Source organism: Cricetulus griseus, chromosome X, assembly GCF_003668045.3.
Source record: "Cricetulus griseus strain 17A/GY chromosome X, alternate assembly CriGri-PICRH-1.0, whole genome shotgun sequence".
Taxonomy (NCBI): domain Eukaryota; kingdom Metazoa; phylum Chordata; class Mammalia; order Rodentia; family Cricetidae; genus Cricetulus; species Cricetulus griseus.
In genome coordinates this window covers 121,602,774-121,624,808 of record NC_048604.1, presented here as the reverse complement: position 1 = coordinate 121,624,808, position 22,035 = coordinate 121,602,774, and the positions used below count along the sequence as shown (strand labels likewise).

At 39.8% G+C, this 22,035-nt stretch overlaps 1 protein-coding gene across 4 annotated transcripts in view; it reads left to right on the top strand.

Annotated features, from left to right (window-relative positions):
• The first annotated feature begins 3,984 nt into the window (after positions 1-3,984).
• Maob (monoamine oxidase B) overlaps positions 3,985-22,035 on the top strand; it is a 31,086-nt gene continuing 13,035 nt past the window's right edge. Inside the window, exons 1-7 of one of the 4 annotated variants that reach the window (XM_035450155.1) lie at positions 3,985-4,119; positions 10,760-10,864; positions 11,741-11,832; positions 15,067-15,208; positions 16,781-16,930; positions 17,775-17,934; positions 21,094-21,190. In XM_035450155.1, coding sequence (XP_035306046.1) covers positions 10,844-10,864; positions 11,741-11,832; positions 15,067-15,208; positions 16,781-16,930; positions 17,775-17,934; positions 21,094-21,190 — 662 coding nt within the window. In that variant the 5' untranslated portion in view covers positions 3,985-4,119; positions 10,760-10,843. Of the gene's footprint in view, positions 4,120-4,352; positions 4,666-9,970; positions 10,086-10,147; positions 10,299-10,759; positions 10,865-11,740; positions 11,833-15,066; positions 15,209-16,780; positions 16,931-17,774; positions 17,935-21,093; positions 21,191-22,035 lie in introns of those variants that run through there. The other 3 variants (XM_035450157.1, XM_027433292.2, XM_035450156.1) reach the window with 3 other exon arrangements.

The window sequence follows — 22,035 nt, the reverse complement described above, 5'->3', positions numbered from 1 at the left end:
TTAAAGTAGGCATGACTGAGCACTTGAGAAGTAAACTCCAATAGTTACAGGCCAAACTTTATTAAGCAAGGACTTTGTTTACTCTGTTATCTGGCTTTGGAGTTAGAAGTGAAGGTGAAGCCATGAAACCAAAGTATGGCATCATAATCCTGCTCCCATAAACCTCACCTTCTGCCTAGACTTTTGAGGTCCCCGAGCTTGGTATTCTGTCCTATTTCATCTCCATATCTTCAGAATGTTGTGTCATGCTTCTTTAACAGTTTGCCATTAATACTTTTAACTTTACACAAGAAGAAATAGTACATTGCAAGTAGCTCTTGAAAAGATTTCTCCTACACCTATCTAACCCTATCAGTAAGTACAATTGCATTCTCTTCATCACTTAGCAAACTGTAATGTGAGCTTTTGGGTCCATGTTGCGGCTAGAACCTAAACACTGTGCACACTAAACAAGTGCCCTATCACTAAGGTCAATCTGTGGTCCTGGTGTTAACTTTTTCTTTAAAAGATTTTATTTATTATGTATACAATGTTCTGTCTGCATGTGTGCCTGCAGGCAGGAAGAGGGCACCAGATCTCATTATGGATGGTTGTGAGCCACCATTTGGTTGCTGGGAATTGAACTCAGGACCTCTGGAGGAGCAGTCAGTGCTCTTAACCTATGAGCCATCTCTCTGGCCCCCTGGTGTTAACTTTGATTGGATAATTATCCTTTGATTTGTCTCTCTGCATAGGATTCTTAAGGTCCCAGTTACATGTAAGCACCTAGAGTGGTATGGTGATGAGCATCTTGATGTTGTCGATGCACAGGAATGTTTTTGACCTTGGTTCCTTGCTGCTTGAAAGGTAGCACAACTTTAATCAAACTTGAATTTGATTAAATTTAATCCTGGACAACAATCTTATCCAAAGGCTCACTAATTGTATCTCACTGTCTTAGTTCAGTTCATTCTGGTGTAACAGGATACCACAGGCTAGGTCATTTATACAGAATAGAAGTGCATTTGGTTTATACTTCTGGAAGGTGAGAAGGCCAGGAACATGACATGGGCATGAGGTGATAGCCTCTGTGCTGCATTAATACATGACAGAGGGAGAAGCAAGCCCTTATGAGACAAACAGAGAAATCAGGACAAACTCATCCTTTTGATCAGAACTCACTACTGCTATTACTAACCCACTTCCATGGTAACCAACTCCCATCCACCTAATCATAGCTTAAAACTTCAACTTCTCTTCCTCTTCTTTTCCTCATCCTTCTCCCTCCCTCCTCCTTTTCTTTCTTTTATGCTTTTGAGAGGATGGCAGTTTAGACCAGACCTAAATTTGCAGTGATCCACCTACATCTGCCTCACCCAGGTGATGGAGTTATAGATATGTACCACCATGCTCAATTAAGACATCACCCCAGCCTGGCAGTGGTGGTGAATGATTTTAATCCCAGAACTCAGAAGGCAGAGGCAGGCAGATCTCTGTGAGTTCGAGACCAGCCTGGTCTAAAAGAGCTAGTTCCAGGACAGCCAACAAAGCCACAGAGAAACCCTGTCTCGAAAAAAATATCCAACCAACAAACAAAAACACCACCCCTAAATACCACTATGATGGGAGCTAAATTTCAGTATGAGTTCTAGAATACATATTCTTGGCATTAGCAGTAGAAAATGGAAGAGAACTTTTGGGAGTTAATACAGTATCATATGTCAAAGCTAATAGTGGCTTTGATCTGGGTACTCAAAGTGAAGAAGCTGAGAAGTGTCTGTCTTATTGATATATTTGAAATGTAGAACTGACATGTGAGATTGGGAAAATGGAGAAGAAGCAAGGGTGATTTTTAACCTAAGCAACTTATTTCAGGGAATCCATGATTTTACAGGACAGATGAATATGTATTGTCAGGCAGTAAGAGTGAAATTGGTGTGGGGAGGCTAGAGAGAACAGAATGGATCAGTAAAATCCACCAGTTTCTCAATAAAGTCATTTGGACTTTATTGAGAGAGAGTTGGAGAGAGAGAGAGAGAGGTAAATAGAGAGACAGAGACAGAGACAGTGAGAGAGAAGAGAGAGGGGAGAAGGAGAGAGGGGGGATGGAGAGAGCACCTAGAGGGAAGAAAATAACAAACTGGAAGACCGTAGACCATTGGGAATGGCAAAGAGGCCCCTTACCTTCCATGAAACTTAAGAAATTAGAGTCTTCTACTGGGAGACCTTAAACATATAATAAGCCCATTGCAAATCCTCAGAACATGGAACTATTTTCTCAAGGTAGCCTTAGCACCAGCAGCCTGGCATGGTATATGTGCAATGCCTGTGCCGTAGAAGATAGGTACTCTAAATCAAGTGCAGCTGGGATCCAAACAGGAATATGCTTTTAAATCTTCTTTCCCTCTCACAGGCAGTTACCTACAGCCACTATGAACATTAAACATTCCTTCCATGGTCACAAACCCTGGCAAGTGGCCTGATTGTTGTCCTAGGGCATGAGGCTGAACACGAATCTTAGTTCTTTCACAAATAGGATGAAATGAAAACTGAAAATCTTTTCCACTCCAGTGGACAATGAATAGGTTCTTTTGAAGAGATTCCGGCCTGTTTAAGTACATGCTGACCCTCCTCAGGAATAGCTTCACTGATATGTAATTTAACTTTCATATAGCTTATCCACTAAACTGGAGCCTATCCTAAGGATGGGAACTGCAAATATACAACGTACACACAGAAAAGGAGACAAAACTTAAATGAGAAGTTTGATTAAATGTTCAAACTCCAAGAATATAGCACACAAACCAAGAAATAGAGCATTTACAGTCCCCAGAGACCTCTTAATGCTACTTTAGAAACATCACCTTGGTTGCTAGCATAACCACCAGGCTGACCTCAGTCACCATTGATTGATTTTGCAGGGTTTTTTGTTTTATTTTTATTTTAGAGACAGGGTTTCTCCGTGTAACCCTGGTTGTACTGGAACTCATTCTGTAGACCAGGCTGGCCTCAAACTCACAAAGATCTGCCAGCCTCTTCCGCCTGAGTGCTGAGATTAAAGGCATGCACCACCATTGCCTGGTGATTTTGCCTGTTTTAGAGTGTTATACAAATGGAACTCTATGTAATCTGTGTTTCTGGTTTCCTTGTGACTTTTCTTATTTGAAGAAGTTCTGAGGATAGAATCTGGGGTTTCATGTGTGCTCTGCAAGCATTCTCTCACAGTTATACCTCTAGCACACAGGTATGAATGTAATCTGAACTCTAAGGGGTCAAAAGCGGGGCTTAGTGGCCCACAAATGAGCTTTGGACAACTCTCTTAGTGTTAGATACAGAATTCTCTCTCTCTCTGTCTCTGTCTCTGTCTCTGTCTCTCTCTCTCTCTGTCTCTGCCTCTCTCTCTCTCTCTCTCTCTGTCTCTCGTGTGTGTGTGTGTGTGTGTGTGTGTGTGTGTGTGTGTGTGTGTGTGTGTGTGTGTGTTCAGTGTCCTCGAGAGATTCCATAACCTTGAACAGATTTTCACGGGGGCCCTTGTCCCAGGAAAGGGTGAGAGGCATTTCTGTAAGGTTTTGCATTTCTTACTATCTTTGACATTGTGATTGTGTGGCCTTTTATTTGAGCCAAGATTTTCACCTAAACAGTCTAACACTGTTAAGCAGGTGTCTCTGGTTTTGAAAAGCACATTATCCAGGGCTAGATTACTACTCTGCAAGGTTGTTAGTAATGGTGCATGTTGCTTAATACATTTGGGAGACTAAAAACTTACATGCTCTAAACAAAGGGATATATTTATTAAAATATTTTCAATGCCTTTGCCATTTGAGCAAATAAACACTTAAGGGTATACAAGTGAAAAGGGTGGCACAGAAAAGAGGTTTGTAGCTGTGACCATTATTCTGCTTTGAAACAGCCTCTCAGCATTGGCAGTCTGTCCTGGTGGCTTGCTACGTGATAGGTCCGGAAGTGTCTGATTTGGGTATCAAAGGATTCAGGGTATCCTTGGGAATACAATCTTCTTCTTTCAAATCAGCAGTCTAATTTGAGACTCCTTCCTGTGGAACTCAGACTTGCCTTCCTCAGCAGGTGTATTCAAAACAGATACCGAAGGCAAAGAAGACAAATGATAAGTTCCTTTGAGAGGTAATTACAATCGCAGCCTTTTGCTTTAAACATTTATATTTTTTTCAGAAGAAATTAAATTTGGGGGTTGAGGGTGAAGGTCATATCCAAGAACTCCCAAGGGATAGGCAAGTGCTTTTCCATTGAGTCATACTCCCAGCCCTGAGAAATTGTGATTTTGTTTACAAAGCAGTCGTGCTTCGGTCTTAGATGCTGAAAGAGCCCTCTTCTTCAGAACTACACTCAAACCAATCATTAATCTTCTACCCACCACATCCATGCATCTCTTCATCTTATCAGTCATCAACTGAACCTATTGTACTCATGTGGGAGCATTATGGGAGGATACAGATTATTGGTTCCTTTCCTTAAGTGGTTGGAAACAGAAGAGAGACAACATCCAGACTATAATATCAAAATAGCATGAACAAATATGGTGGGACTACAAACAGATATTCTGGGCGAATACTGGTTGGGGCAAGATGAGTTTTGGAGGCCTCTTCTTGAACCTGAGTCTTAAGAACTGGTCCTGGCAAGTTGGTTGCACCTCCCACTGGATAGTAGAAGGTAAAAAATGTTGACTGAAAGGTGCCATGAAATTGTTGCACTAAGATCAGGGGAGATCCCTGAGGAGCCTGGATTTGTTACAGAGAGCAAGGGGACATTTAGCTCCTCTCTGTGCCTTGTACTTTATCCATTCTTCCATCTCAGGGTACATGCTAAGGATCTCTCTGACTGAAGCACTCTGCCTCAGCATAGTAGCATAATTCCCCCCATTTCAGCATTCAAGTGTTAGCTCCTCAGAGACATCTTCGTTGACCAACTTATTTAAAATTGCGACCAACCCCAATCTGCCAGCCCTTCCTGTCTATCCTCCATACTCCGTCTTCCTAGTATTTTCCCTTTCTAACCCACAACATGGCTTTCTTATTGTCCTTTTGGTTCATTTATTTCTTTCATACCTACTAGAATATAAACTTGTGAAAGAGATTTTTGTTGTCTCCTGTATATCCAGTGCCTGGAACACTGCCAGAAACATGAAAAGTGCTTGTTGGATGAACAAAGAAGTTGCTGTGACAACCCTTTGAACATGAGCTAGACTAGACTTTTGCTGGAAAATGAAAACTAGCCATGGAAATGATCTGGCCAGTCATTCAACTGATCATTAGCTCTTGCCTGGCTTGTCAGAATCTACAGTGATAACTAGATTAAATGCCTCCAGAGACTTTCTATAAATCACCTGAGGTGTTGCTCATAAAGCAGACATATGAACTCTATTACTCTTATGAGAAGATTATCATATGCCAGTCATACATCAGGAAAGTTTTTAAAAATGAGTTTGAGGACTAGACATGTAGCTCAATGGTAGAGGTTTACTTGGCATGCCCCTGGGTTCTTTCCTCAGCACTGAGGTAGAAAAAGAACTCACAAATCATAGGTTGAATTCTGATCCTACCACATGTAAACCATACAACCTTAGCAAGTTACTAATCCCATCTTTGGAGCTAATCTCCAAAATGGAACATTCTATTCATGTACTGTTATTCACTGAGTTGTTATAAAGATTAAACTAAATAATTTAGTCAAAACTATTAGTTCATATCTGTCAAGTTGCACTAAATAATTAAGAGGTTGAAAAGTTCATGATCAAGGGCATTGACTTTTGAATATGTGAATTAAAATATTGATGCCACTTAGTTACGAGAACTTCAACAAAGGATTATTTCATCTCTTTCTGGCTCAGTTTCCCTATCTTAAAGGGGAAATATTGTGCCTGTCTCCTAGAGTTGTTGTGAAGTACATACAATTCTGGTAAAATACAACCAAGAGGCCTGTGCAGAGGAAGCCCCCCATGCTAGCTGCTGTCATGGTAATTACTATTATTCCTAAAACGCCTGACATGATTTTTGCAATTCCATCATTCTCATCTCTTTCTACTGGAGCAATGTCAGGCTTTTCATATTCTGGGATGCTGTTAGCAGATTTCAAAACCACATCTACCCCATGTGTTGATGCTATCAAAAGAGAATCTCAATGTCAGACTGGGTGTTTATAAATATGAATGAGGCCCACAAAGCCAGCATGTCAACAGAGGAAGAAAAATATTTGTTCAAGTATAGTTTGCAGCCTTACCCCGTGGGAAAGATTACATTTCTCTCAACCTGAAACTATAGATCAAAAGGAAAGAAAGCTTGGGCCTGTAAATGAGTATATCCTAAGTATAGCCTAGTTGATATATATAAAAGTGGCCATGCTGCAGAAAGACAAATAACCAACCTGGACTCCCGTGGCCAGGAAGGCAAGGTCCCCACGAACATTTGAGGTGGCACACTAAGAGGAAAAGGTCATCCTTTGGGAGAATGATTTAAGAAGAACAAGGCCGCCTATTCCTGCTGGTAGTGACTGGCATTTGAATCAAGAACAAGAAGGCAATGGCAAATTGATAGAAATGTGAATGTGAGGTGTTGGCCTCCAGAACAGAAGGGGATAAGGACTTATAGGGCCTTGACACTGACACTAGTGTCAACAAGCAAGCCTGCTTCTCTAAATGAAAGGCTTCAGAAGACAGAGTTCAGATGGTTCCCCAGAGGCTGGCAAATCTTTACAGGCTTCAAAATAAAGCCACATAAATATCAAATTGTCTTCTTTTTTATTTGAATTAGAAACAAAATTGTTTTACCTGTCAATCCCAGTTCCCACTCCCTCCCCTCCTCCCCTATCCCCCCTCCCCAACTAAAACCCTACCTATCACATATCATTTATGCTCCCCAGGGAAGGTGAGGCATTCCATAGGGGGGTCATCAGAGTCTATCCTATCCTTTGGGATAGGGCCTAGGCCCACCCCCATGTGTCTTGGCTCAGGGAGTATCCCTGTATGTGGATTGGGTTCCCAAAGTCTACACCTATGCAAGGGATAAGTACTGAACTACTACAAGAGGTCCCATAGATTTCAGAGGTCTCCTCACTGACACCCACATTCCTGGGATCTGGATCAGTCCCATGCTGGTTTCACAGCTATCAGTCTGGTGACCAAGAGCTCCCCAATGTTCAGGTCAGATGTTTCTGTGCGTTTCACCAGCATGGTCTGCACCCCTTTGCTCTTCACTTGTCCTTCTCTGCAACTGGATTCCAGTTCAGTTCAGTGATTAGCTGTGGGTGTCTGCTTCTACTTCCACCAGCTGCTGAATGAGGGCTATCGGGTGGCATATAAGTCAGTCATCAATCTCATTATCAGGGGAGGGCATTTAAGGTAGCCTCTCCTCTGTTGCTTAGATTGTTTGCTGGTGTCATCTTTGTAGATCTCCAGACCTTTCCCTAGTGCCTGATTTCTCTGTAAACCTAAAATGTCTCCCTCTATTATGGTATCTCCTTTCTTGTTTTCTTCTATTCTTCCCCCAACTCAACCTTTCTGCTCCCTCGTGTCCTCCTCACCCCTCCTCTTCTCCCCTTCTCATTTTCCTAGCTCCCTCCCCTCCCCTGTGCTCCCAATTTGCTCAGGAGATCTTGTCCCTTTCCTCTTCTCCAGGGAACCATGTATGTTTCTCTTAGGGTCCTTCTTGTTTACTAGCTTCTCTGGCAGTGTGGATTGTAGACTATGTGTATGTACTCTATGTTTAAAATCCACATATGAGTGAGTACAGTCCATGTTTGTCTTTTTGTGATTGAGTTATCTCACTCAGAATAGTTTCTTCTAGTTCCATCCATTTTCCTGCAGATTTCAAGATTCTATTGTTTATTTCTGCTGTGTAGTACTCCATTGTGTAGATGTACTGCAATTTCTCTATCCATTCTTCAGTTGAGGGGTATCTAGGCCTCAAGGCTTAGAGAACTATTTGGAAGAGTATGAAGAAAGATTGTAAGATCTGGAGGTGATGGATGACACAAAGGAAACAGGGCCTTCCAGATACAGCAGGACTGATGTATGTGCACACATCACCTCACAGAGACAGTGGCAATACACATAAGATCTGCACAGGTTAAAGCTAGATGGGATGCCTCTACTGAGAGAGAAGTGCAGACACAGCGTCCTCCCCCCACAACCAAGAAACTATCTATAATCACATCTGTTTGCAAAGGGAAAAAAATCTGTTTTATACAATGTAGTGTCACCAGAAATATCAACCACACTTGAAGGCAAGCCTTCAAATTTGTGTGTTTTAAGTGGGTCGGGTTAGGTATTTTTTGTCTTTTATTTTTAGCATTTTTGTTTGTTTGTTTTTCAGTTTTTGGTTTGGGTATTTTATTGATAGAGAGAGTGATGGAGAGAGAGAATGAAGTTATGCAGGGTAGGAGGATCTAGAAAGAGTTGGACAAGGGGATACACTATGCTCAAACTATATTATATGAGAAAAATTAATAAAAAATTTTAAAATGAAAAATATGAGTGGAAGCATTTATTTACATTTTTGCATAGTTTCGTGAGCTGGGGTTTATTACGATGTCTTTTCATGATTTATTCAGAAGGACAGGCTGCTTTGGACAATGTTCAAAACATTAACAATTGCAGAACTGTTTATACCATAGCCAAACTTGAGCTCCAAACTTCTTGCAGTGCCTTTGACTGTGTGATTTTATAAACTTCCATTTCCTCCGTCTGTCTCTTGCTTATTCCTTGAAGCTTAAAGCTTTGAGAGTGTTTTTTTTTTTTCTGAGTCCAACAATAGCTCTTTCCTGTGTTTATAAGATACGTTCCCTCATCTTATAAAAGCATACTTGCTTTTGTGAATCCAGCTAAGCTAAATCATTATTTGCTTAGATATAAGATGCCGAGGACTGTGAGCAAATTAATGCATAAGAAAAGCATGTGTAAGCTGCATGGTGGTGGTGCATGCCTTAATCCCAGCACTCGGAAAGCATAAGCAGGTGGAACTTTGTGAGTTCGAGGTCATCCTGGTCTACAAGGATAGTTCTAGTACAGCCAGTGATGTTACAAAGAGAAACCTTGTCTCAAAAAACAAAGAGAGAGAGAGAGAGAGAGAGAGACAGAGACAGAGACAGAGACAGAGAGACAGAGAGAGACATGTGTATTCTTCAGCATGGTGTTCTTGATATGTCGATTGTTTGCCAGTCTGTTCACACAGATTATTACTTCTCACTCTGATCTTTTATAAGAATGTCCTTGGACTAGGATCAGTTTGGTCCTTGACCTCTGTCCCATCACCTTGCTAACATCTTGGCTTATATTTCTGAACCTCTGAGCTGCAGTGTGTCAAGCAGTATCTTGTAAGGGACCTGCCAACACCTCTATGTTTCACTTCCACCTGACACATTCTATGCAAAGATGCTGTCCTTGGACAAAGGAGGAAAGGGTTGCAGAGAAGTACCATTTCACAAGGTGTTCTGATTAGAAGGTGAATATAGGAGGAGCAGGCTGCAATCATTGGCTGAAGTCCTATCTGCAGGTCATTGTTTGAAGGGTGACTGCTCTGGCATAAAACTTGTCTATCCCCCTTTTCCAGGTCAAGCTCAAGAGTCAGACTGGGGGATCTCCTTTTCTGAAATAATTATCTCATCCTCCCTGGAACTTAAGGAAAACTAATGAGACTTTGGAGATGTGGAAATTCTACTAATGTCCTGCCTTTGAATTTGTATGTCTCTTTCCTAAGTGTCTGGCCCACTCTGTAGGCTCTGGCCATGGCCATGACCTCCTCACATAAGCTACCTTGTCTATCACTATCTGCCTCTTTCTTGTTGAGAGCTCTTTCCTCTTTCTAACTCTTATGGCCTATGGAGGAAAAAAAAAGACCAAAATGGTCACAGAATCAATACAAGAATTAGCCTGAAACCTCTTCCCACTCTGCTTCTCAGTTGCCCTGGTTACAAAATAAGTACAAGATGAATCATTGCTGAATGACTCAGCATTACTTGGAAGCTTATCCTGATGCTGTCCTATTGCACAGCCTGACTTCTGACCCAGTTTTTAAAATAGACCCAAAGTGGGTTTGGTATATATCCTTTAACTGCCATCAGCAAGTTAGGTCTCCTAGGTGGGATTTGCATGTTGTCTTATTGCCAGTATTTTATGGGGCTGTGTTCCTATGTCTCTATGTCAAAGTGTTGTCCTAGTGGGGAGAACTACCTAGTGTCAAAAGTTTTCATGGGAGGCCTGAGATTATTTAATTTCTCTGCTTTAATTTTCCTGACCTCTGAAAAACTCCTGTGGATATATAGACTTCTGACTCCCTGGAAAAGCAAGCCAGGTCCTGCTTTGCCCTTCCCATAACTGTGCACATGTGGTTTCTCACCCCTTCTAACTTATATTGTGGTTGTAATTGTAATTCTCTGATTCCCGGTGTACACATTGGATCCTGATTCTGAGCTATTTACAAATATTATTGGCAACACAGATACTTTTTGGTAGCTGTTCTGTACTGGCATTTAGATTTTATATGGCCAGGGTCCCAATTTCAGAGACAATTCTCTTTACTGTAACATGCCACCAAACATATTTGTTTGGAAGAGTTTTACTGGAAATGTGTATGCCAAAAAGCTGAACAGAGTTCTGTGGATACAAGTGCAAAAAGACTCAAGTGTGTATTAGATATTGGTCAGTCACACATTAGTAGCTAAAATAATTTGCTCTTAAAAATTGCCAACATAACAGATTTAACAAGATTTCCACTCTTGTAAATGTTGCCTTCTAAATGTATGTATCTTACAGGGAAAACCATATGCCTTCAGGGGCCCATTCCCACCAGTATGGAATCCAATCACCTACCTAGATCATAACAACCTCTGGAGGACAATGGATGAGATGGGGGAAGAGGTAAAATGTCCTAAAGCTGTTTTGATTGCATATATATTTTTCAGTAGGCCTCAGAAGAAAAAATCTACAAGGTATCAGTCATCACACATGCATAACAGTGCCCAGCACACACTACCAATCACTAAACATCCGTGAAATGAATAAATGAGTTTATTTCTATCTTCTAAAAGAATGAGCTATCAAAACGACTGCTATTTGTATACACTTGGTGAGCAAGTTGAGAAGTATGAAGCCTGCAGCCTTTCTGGGATGAAATTTCCAATTTAGAAAATCCCCAGGACATACACGGTTGTTTGATTCTCTATCACACCCAAACTTGCAGCTCACAAATAAACACATGGAAGCTTTAACTGAAAACTCTGATTTTCAGATGATTAACTGCAGTTCTTGTAACCTAGTTAGAGTTGAATTTGTCAGTTATCGCTGTAAGTTAGTAATTTAATTCCCCTTACCTGTAGCTTCAGTTTCCATGATTGTCATTATACTAGGGCCAGCTATGATTGGAAAAATATTAAGTAGAAAATCCCAAAGAGACAACACTCACATAAATAATTACAGTACATTGCTAAAAACATTTTTGCTATTGTTAATATATTGCTATACACAGTGTAATAATTAAATTTTATTGTAGATATATTTATATAGGATAAATATCTTTATTCAAAATGAAACTTATTATAAACTGAGTACTATAGATCTGTGATGAGAGAGCTACACAGACAGTGAGATTTATGCTATTTGAGAAACTGTTAGGGGTACTTGGAAAAATTGAATCTTAAATTGTTTCTTCTTTGAGTTAGAGCTTTTAATATTGTTCAAATAGTTAATTGACTGGAAATTTGTCCTTTTTTTCTTTTTTAATGCATCTCAATGTAGATTCCCAGTGATGCTCCATGGAAAGCACCCCTTGCAGAAGAGTGGGACTACATGACAATGAAAGAGTTGCTAGATAAGATCTGCTGGACCAAGTAAGATCTTCCATTGGGCAATGGAATTCATTGTGACAATGCTTGGGGTTTATCTAGGTATGCCATTTAACAGGCATGAAGCAAAGAACTATCTGCTTTATATCTAAAACCATACCACCGACCAAGTGAATAGTTGAAAAATACTGAAACTAAATCTTCCCCTAAAGATAGGTATATTTTTATTTCTTTGATGTAGTTTTGTACCACCAATGTGCTATTTCCCCCATAAAGTATTCAGAGAAAACTAGAATGAGCCATATTTTTCTTAGACCATTTTAATATCCAGTGGTTTAACAGTCTCACTTACTGGGCTGTTGATGTAAGACTAGTTTTGTATTCTTCACTGGTGGTCAAGTGTAGATAGCATAGGGATTTGAAACACCTTTTATGACACAGGGCAACTTCTAGGCAATTCACATCTGTAAAGGACACCTGTCTGTGGATCTACATGTTCCAATTAGTGAAAAGCCTCAAGTGTCTACAGAAAACACTTGAGTCAAGGCTGAAGTTCTTGTGTGCAACACTGGAAAGTGTATGCAGTTTTCACAGGCCTCACTTCTCCTGGGCAGCAGGGAAAGTGGAAATGATTACAAGGATTCAAGTTCAAGTCCATAAGTAATAGAATTGAGAACCAAGATCAAGAATACTATCCTGTCATGCCAAATAGAATTTCTTGAAAATCCTTTTGGCTCAGAAATTGATATTTTCATGCTCTGGATGTTAAGGAAGTGATGGCACTGACCACTCAAAAGTAAAAACAAGGCTTTAGATATATCTGAATCTAAGATGAGGGAATGATCAAGATATGTGCAATAGAAATTCAGCTTCTTAGAATTCATCTTAAAGAGAGTGGAATGGAGAGTGGAGAATCATTTCCAGTATTATTTTTAAAGGGGAAAATCTGAAGCTCTAATAACCAAAGACTGGTTAGATTAATTAAATGGGTATCCAAAAGATGGGACAGATTAGAAAGTTTTAAAATCATATTATGGAAGAATACTTAGTGGCTTGAAAGTTAATATTAAACACATAGAAAAGTGGGCTTTCTTAGAATGTGAATGGTGGGATATACAATCCCAACTCTGAAAACCGAAATATTTATTATAATATGGATTGTGAAAAACAATGGACATTCACTGCCAAATATTTCATGAATAGTGAATGGTACAATGTATTTACCTATTACTGTTCTGTTGAATATTTTGACTGCCTCACAGCTTTCATTATTATTATTTTATAACGTGCTGTATATTATATAATATGCTTTTGGAAGCAATCCATTCTGAAATGATCATTTAAGCCAGAAAATTGATGCCTTTTATGAATCTATGCTATTTAAAGCTTTATATGAGAACATGGTTTATAACATAACTTACTTTTGCTGTAATAGAATTATGTTTATTTACAAGTTTTATAGATTTCCAATAAGATAAACTTTATCTATTCTAGAACTTCTGTTATGGAAATCGTTTAATAAATGCAATTTGACCTTTTGTCCTCAAAGAACTTTTAGGTGCCTTCAGAATGGAATCTGTTATGCTTCTTTGAGGTAATAGAGACCTGAGATTCTTACCACAGCTTTAACCTCAGCCTCCAGCTAGTGAATACCCTTGATTGTCAACTCCCAAAAAGAATGTTGAGATATTTTTGTGAACAAGAACCAGGGCTTCCTCTAACTATTCCTAAGCAAGATGCACATGAGATCATTTGCTGACTTTAAAGGAAACAACACCCAGAGCAACTAGCCTATTCTGATTCAAAGTAAATGACAAACATACATTCAAAGACTAGTACTGGTCACTTCCTTAGCAGCAATTTATAAAATGATGTTCAGAAGAGCAAAATATATTTTATATGTGATCATAGATATGAAATTTTGTTTGAGAAAAACTATATCTAGAAAAAGAACACATCAGAATGAGACTTGTAACTGCCTTTTGGGTGACAGAAATATGGAAAATACTCATTTCCTCATATTTTTATCTTAAGAATTTCCGAAGCTCATCTAATGTGTATATATTTTATGTAAGAAAACCAGTACAATGTTTATCTTTTTAAAAGTCAACAAGGCAAAAATTACAAAATATTACTATTCTAGTCTGCTTAACCTTTCCTCCCTTAAATGCTATAAAGCTCATTTTTTTTCTTACTGAAACCCCCAGAGTAAATCAAACAAAAGATTAGGAATGGATCTGCTTGACACAGAGAAATGCAGCTGTCCTCCTTTATCTACAGCTTCAATTCATCATCATTAGTCTTTGTCCAGAAAGGACATTTTTCCTCATGTGAGAGATAGACTACAGTCACAGAAATTTTATAATTTTATGATTATTCATTTTCTTATTAGCTATTGCTCATTTCTTTAATTAGGAAATTAAAGGATTCTGTGGTGCTCAAGACTAAACCCAAGTCTTCTCACATAATGGGAAAGCTACACCACTAGTTCTATAAACTAAACTTTATCATAGGTTTTTATGTAAGAAACAATAGACAGGTGGTTGGAGAGATGGCTCAGAAGTTAAGAGCAATCACCACTCTTGTAGATGACTTGGGTTCAGTTCCCAGCACCTACATCAAGAGATCCAACACCCTCTTCTGGCCTATTTGGGCAACTGGACATATGTGTTGTTGTTGTTTAGTGGCAACCAGAAGGAAAGTTACACCATACAACAGAACTCATGTGAGAGGTTTATTACGATGAAAGAGGGGATGCAGAAGAGGCCTCTGGGAATGAGAGAGGCGGGATGGACTTGCTTTTTATAAGTGGATGTAGCACATGTGCATGGGGAGTGGTAGTGGCTGCCAGGTACCAAAGAGCAGGCCAGTGCAAATGCCTGAATACTAACATGTGGTGCACATAAATATACTCAGGACTTCTGGGAGGAGAACGATAGAGACAGAGATTCAAGTTGATTTTGAGAGTCTTGGCTTTAAGCACTTAGTGAATGGGAGTGTATTTTACCAAAACAAGGATTTGGGGGATACTAGGGAGTGTGTAGGAACAACTGATAACATAGAATATGATACCAAAGTCAGTTCTGAACAAGATGTTTTGTTTTAGGAGGCATAAATTCCAATTTCCCAAATTCATGCTCTCATGTTTTGTGATAGTGAATTCAGAAGTTTGCTAAATTTTTCTAAATATAGCCAAGGAAACAAGAAACTTGGTGACTCTAGACCCTTCAGAAGACTGTCCCACATTTATGAATCGTTCTCTTGTTTCTTTCTGAGCAGATCTGCAAAGCAGCTTGCTACTCTCTTTGTGAACCTGTGTGTCACTGCAGAGACCCATGAGGTCTCTGCTTTGTGGTTCCTGTGGTATGTAAAGCAGTGTGGCGGCACAACCAGAATCATCTCAACAACCAATGGAGGGCAGGTACTGTACCAACACAAGACCACTGCTACACAAATGGGTGTTATTCTGCAATCACTAGATGCCAGTGCTTGAGACAGTCTTGTGCTTTGTCATGCTCTACCATGGCAGCTTCAAGTAGCTTTCAGAAGGAACCATCTGTTCTCAGGTATCCCGTCGGCCAGTATAATTTTACGACTAGGCTCCTCAGCAATTCCAAACAGGAGAGATGGAAACGCACTTAAATTAAAAAAATATACCATGGTCTGGGCTGTAGCTCAGTGATAGAGCATTTCCCTAGCATGAACCAGGCTTTGGATCCTTCCCCTGTACTGAGAAAGAAAAAGAAAAAATAAAGGAAGGAAGGAAGGAAGGAAGGAAGGAAGGAAGGAAGGAAGGAAGGAAGGAAGGAAGGAAGGAGCAAATAATGTTTTGAAATGCAACACCACATATGAGAATTCAACGCCTATTCTCTGAGCATTGTGTGAGTCCCCTTGTTAGGCAGTGTATAAGTTTTAAATCTGTTTGATAGTCATGTTCCTTTCCTCTTCACCCCCATCCTCTCTTCTTCCTGTTCCTTTTTCTACCTTCTTTTCGGACTGATTTGAAATAGTCTTTAAAAAGTTAATTGAGGAATAATGATGTATTCATCAGGTAAAAGAGCTTACTATAAAACTTTAACAGCTAAGTTCAATCCCAAAAACTGAAGCAAGGGTAGGGAGAAGGGTAAAACTGGCTCCACAAAATTGTTGTCTCACCTTCACTCTTGCACTCACATACACACACATGTGCACACACACACATGTGCGCACACACACACACACACACACACACACACACACACGTGCACACACACGTGCATAATTACTACTACTACTAATAGAATAACTTTAAAATTAACTGCTCTGAAAGTTGAGGATAAGGAGGCAGTCACTTAAACTGTGTGCATAGACAGATAGAGCATTCAGAAACTCTGGAATATTTGGAATCAGGGCTGAGGACAGAAAATCCATCAAGATAAAATGACCTTGGTGGCCATAAGAGTAGCAGGCATCTGACCCCAGATATGATGGGACCACACTCAATAGAAGGAAGCTGACTTGGGGCTGAAGATATAGTGTAGGGAAGGCAGAGAAAGGCTGAGTCTGAGCCTGAGCCACAGGACAAGTGTTAGTAATACTCAGGGAAATGATGGCCAAGCTGTAGGGAGAGTTCTACTAGGCCCAATGGACCGGCCAAAGAATGTAGTTTGGGACCAGAGCAATGTGTCGAGCAGGCAAAAGGAAAATCAGGATTATTCTGAGAATGTTCAGCTCAGTATGGAGGCCTGGAATCCACAGTAATATAACTTCAAGGTAAGTTAGTAAGTCAAGCCTATAATTTTGTCAAGACAGTAGCCTCTAATTAGAAAAATCCAAATAAAAATAATATAAGTAAAATAAACCTAACAGCAAGGTATAGGAAATTATTCCCAATAATAAAATGAAATTTTATATACATTAGAGCAGGGATAGCCAGGGGGAAATAGCCATTTAGCTGTTTATGTCAACTCCTATATTGACCATCCACCTTTAGTCCAGTTTTTTTCCTTTCCAGGAGAGGAAATTTATTGGTGGGTCCGGTCAAGTGAGTGAGCGTATAATGGGCCTCCTTGGGGACCGAGTGAAGCTTGAGAGGCCTGTGATTCACATTGACCAGAACGGGGAAAATGTTGTTGTGGAAACCTTAAACCATGAAATATATGAGGTAAGTAAGACTCTGAAAGTGAGGGAAATAAATCAGAGTCCCATGGGTAACTGAAGCATATATAAGGTCAGTATAGCTCAGACTTCATAGAGGCTGTCGGCAAGAGCTACATCTACCTGAAAGAAAGCAAAAGGAGTAAAACTATTTGAGAGGAGAGAAGATTGAAAATGTACTCTCTTTAATCGGCCCTTGGGTAATTATAAAACCAAAGGAAATATTTGATAAACATCAAGCATGGCTTATGGGCCTGGCATTATTCTGAGAGTTGGGAATTTTCTGACTTCATGAGGTTTTATATTTTAGTAAAGGGTTAGAGCTGTAGCCAAACATACAGTTGAAATCTAAAGTGTGTCAAATAGTGATGAGTAGTGTGGAAGAAATCAAGCAGGGAAAGGAGAAGACATCCCATAAGGTTGGGCTGATTGATTGTGTCACCTTAAATGAGGTTGTTAGCAAAGGCCCTAGCAAGACAGGTGAACCAAGAAATGCAAGGTTATCAAAATGGCAAACAAAAGGAAGGCTGGGACAAAGAATGAGAAGAAGTGGAATGGAGAGGCAACTGGGAAGGTATAGGAGGTTTAGAAGTAGGGAGGAGTAAAGGCTGTTTAGGTTTTAGTTGGGTCCTTTGACTTCACTATTAAGGGATGGAGAGGGAGCAAGAGTAGACACACACACATACACACACACACACAGAGAGAGAGAGAGAGAGAGAGAGAGAGAGAGAGAGAAGAGAGAGAGAGAGAGAGAGAGAGAGAGAGGAGAGACAGGGGAGGGAGAGAGAAAGGATTAAGAAAAACTTTTGCAGCAGGCCAATGGTATTTAACCATGGTTACTTTTCTTTCAGGCTAAATATGTGATTAGTGCCATTCCACCTGTTCTGGGCATGAAGATTCACTATAGTCCTCCCCTGCCGATGCTAAGAAACCAGCTGATCACTCGTGTGCCTTTGGGTTCAGTCATTAAGTGCATAGTTTATTATAAGGAGCCCTTCTGGAGGAAAAAGGGTAAGTGCATTCTTGATGTAAAGACTTACCAGAGAAGGTCCAGGAAGCTTTGTATCATGATACATATTTGGATATAACTATCTGTATTAGAATGCTGGACAGAACACTTATGATCCTCCAGTGTCATCCTTCTGAGTTCTGGGATTACAGGTGTGTGCCACCACCTCTGGCATCTATACTGGCCTGCCCTTGGGGTTCTGACAGTATATGTATGCCCTGAGCTGCAGCTACTAAGAGCACCTCCTGTGCATATTCACTATGTTCACTTTTGAAAGTGCCCTACCCACCTCCCAGTCTCCCTCCCTCTCTGTCTGTTCCCCCTCTCTCTCCCTTTCTCTCTCTCCCTCTTTCCTTGCTCTCCCTATCTTTCCTTTCTCCTCTCTCTCCTGCTGCTCCTATCTCTGGAGGCTGGTCTCCCCACTTCCCTTTCCCATTTTTATGATCCCTTTCCCTAATTAAAAAAAAAACTGCTTGAACCCTGTTGCATGGTGCTTTTCTAAATTTACAACACTAGATAGTTCAGGTTCTGCAAACAATTCTTGCAAAATAATGCTGACACAAACTCATAAATTATTTTTCCTTGGAATCTGACCAATTCTTTGAATAATTTGATATAAAGTTTATTTAATCCTCTCCCAATCCCCATGAGAACATGTGATTTTATTTTCTAATATTATGGAAGCATGGATTTGTAAAGACATGGGTTCATGAATGGAGATGTAGCTCAACCTCACACAGCCAGTAAGTGATAATTGTGGAATTTTTCAGGCCACCTCTTATTAGTGTGAAGATCCTAGTAAATTAAATGGAATCCATTTTTTCATCCATGTACACTTATGCTACTACACCAGGTAGGACAGTGCTTGGGAATGCTCATAAGAGGGTGCATCCTGCGTTGATTGAAACACCCCTGACATGTTGTGTCTAATACTCATGCCACCAGCCACATGTGGGTACCAAACACTGGAAATGTGGCTAATCACACCAAATCAACAATTTTGTAGCATTTTATTGCTTTAAATGATTTGTCAAAGCAGCGAGTATCTGCTGCTTTAAACAACGTGTACAATCATTTCATTTTTTCCTCTGATCAATGTCTGCTTAACTACCAAGTGAGCACCAACAAAGAATAGCAGTCCTTGAGGCTGAGGATAAAGGGCAAGGTTGACTAGAATGAGAGGAAGACTGTGGACTCAAGACTCATTCTTTGAGATAATTGGGAATAGTGTCACAGTTTGGTTTAAGGATAGTGTTTCCTGGTCCCACTCAGCCCTCTCTACCCATGGGTTCTGCTCCTGCACATCAAGCCAGCTACAAACAAAGAATATTCAGCAGAGAATTATACCTGTCGTGAACTTGTGCAGGCTTTTTTCTTGTGATTTTCTAAATCATTCAGTATAACAATCTATGCGGCATTTATATCCTATTAGGTATTTTTAGTAATCTCAAAATGATTGGTTGTATATAAGAGAATGTGCTTAGGTTCCCACATTATGTAAGGGACTTAGACACCCAAGGATGTTGATTCTCCTGGAGGTTCTTGGAGTGATTCCTTCTAGATATGGAGGGACAGACAATTGGTAACCCTGCTCAGGCATACCTCAGTCTCTTAACGCCCCACCCTGCAGGTAATCCTGCTTAGTGCTCTTATTAGATTGGCACATCCACTGAGCAAGTATTCTACACCATGCAAAGGTCTCACCTCCAAGAGTTCTGTTCCTTTGCCCTTTGAATCCAATGGCAACAGCATAATGGGGCTGAGTTTCTTCTTCCTGAGACTCAGGTAATGAATTCTAGATATATGGCTAGTGGCAGGTAGATAGCATTTAGGACAAGGAATATAGGCTGGTTTAGGTTTTTTGTTTGTTTGATGTAATCAGCTAGCATTTCATTATTTTTAATGTATTGTATTTTGATGATATTCTTTCACTCCTCCTTCCACATCTTCTATAACTCCATACCACATATCCACATATTCTTCAATATACTCTAATAATCTCCCTTTAAAATATAATATGTTGCATGTAATTGTTAGTATACCATATATATGTGTATACTATACATATGTGTATAAAATATATATGCATATTTATAAACAATCTAAACACTATACATAACAAAAAAGTTGTATATATACAGTTAGTGCAGATATAATTAAAAAAATACTTTAGGTTCTTTGAGACAGGATCTCTTTATGTAGCTCTGGCTTTCCTAAAACTCACTATGTAGACAAGCCACCTAGTCTTGAACTCCTGTCTCTGTCTAGAACATGCTTGGATTAAAGATGTGTACCACTTTGTCTGTCCTTAAAATTCTTTTCAATAGTGAGCTTCAATTGACATAGATACAGAGGTCCAGTTGTATTTTGTTCCAGATGGTGATGATGAGAGCATTGTTATTCAGAATGAATTGAAATGCTTCCCCTAGTTGCTGTACTTAAAAGGTCAGGTTTGAAATGGGACTCCATGGTTCATTTTAGTTTCCCATGTTCTCTCTGCCCTGTGTTCTAAAAGTTGAGGGCTGCTTCAACTGGCTTTAAGTGACCAGACACAGCAGCACACGTCTGTAGTCCCAGCTACTAAAGAGGCTGAGGTAAGAAAGGCTACAGGAGACCAGAGTTCATGGCTCACTTGAACAATACAGTGAGGCTCCACCTCTAAAAGAGAAGTTGGAAGAGGGGTAACTCATCTCGAAGTCACACCAGTTCAAGAGACATGCAGCCCCTTGTACTTCAGTTTCCATTGACCACTTTCATTTTGTTCTTTTTGTCCAAGACAGTGTCTTACATAGTTGGTCTCAAAATCATTGTGTAGCTGATGATCCTGCCTCTACCTCTCAGGGGTTGGGCTCACAGGTAGGCACCACCTCACCCAGTTTGTGCAGTGCTGGGGAACAAACCCAAGGCTTTGTGCGTGCCATGCTGGCACTCTACCAACTGTGCTACAACATCTGGACCTACTCTGATTTTTTTTTTCATAGAACCTTGATTCCCTTGCCCTCTCCATGACATCAGTTTAATTTGCTTTCACACATTTAGAGTACACTGTGTTATGTTTGGCCTCCAAATTTCTCAAGTTGAAAACTGTGTATTTAATTGCATTTGCTATGGGTGAAATGACAGGGTAATGGACATGTTCATCCACTTCATTATTTTCTAAGATTTCTGTGGAACCATGATTATTGAAGGAGAGGAAGCTCCAATCGGGTACACATTGGATGATACCAAGCCAGATGGCACTTATGCCGCTATAATAGGGTAAGGCACAATTATAGCATTGTAACTATATTTGCTATTGGCAAGATGATAAACTACTATTGATTAAGGGATACAAAACTGTGTTAAAAACAATTTTTACTTGATAGTCCTATTCTACAAATCCAGTGATGGAAGTATTAGTATTGCTTCATTTTAATTAATAAATATCTATATGTCAAATATCAATAACATTTAAATTTTGTTAGATCAATTTTCTACTTCATATTTAATGTATTAGTAGATATATGTGGGGGCATCTTTACATGATAGACTGATGTTACTTCAGTGTTTTACTAAGAGGAGTGTTTTACTAAGTAGTTCTTACAGAGACTATTGGGTATCCATGTTGTTTACTATGTTTTCTGTTGCTATAGCAAAGTTCTTAAGACTGGGTAACTTATGATGAGAAGAGGGTCATTGTAGCTATTAGTTTTGGAGGTCCAGAAGCATAGAATCACTATTTACTGGACTTCTGATGAGGGCCTTGTGCTGCTCTATACAAGGCAAAAACAGCAGAAGGAAGTAAACATTTGTCACAAAAATCACATGCCAAGAGTGGAAGCAAGGAAGCAAGCAGAGAAGCCAACTTGCCATATAAAATAGCCCACAATCCTAAGAAACAAAATTCACTGTCATGGAAACCATATTAATTGCTTGAATTCCTCACAACTCAAGATGTTCTGAATGCCACTATATTTTGAGTAGCATTTCAACATGAGTTTGGGTGATGACCGCTCTATCTAAATGACAGTAAATGTTACTTATGTGGGTTATTGAGACATTTCTGAGTCCCACTACAAGGGGAAGTAGAGGCCAGCCCCATCTTTGACTTGCCAGGGAAGACT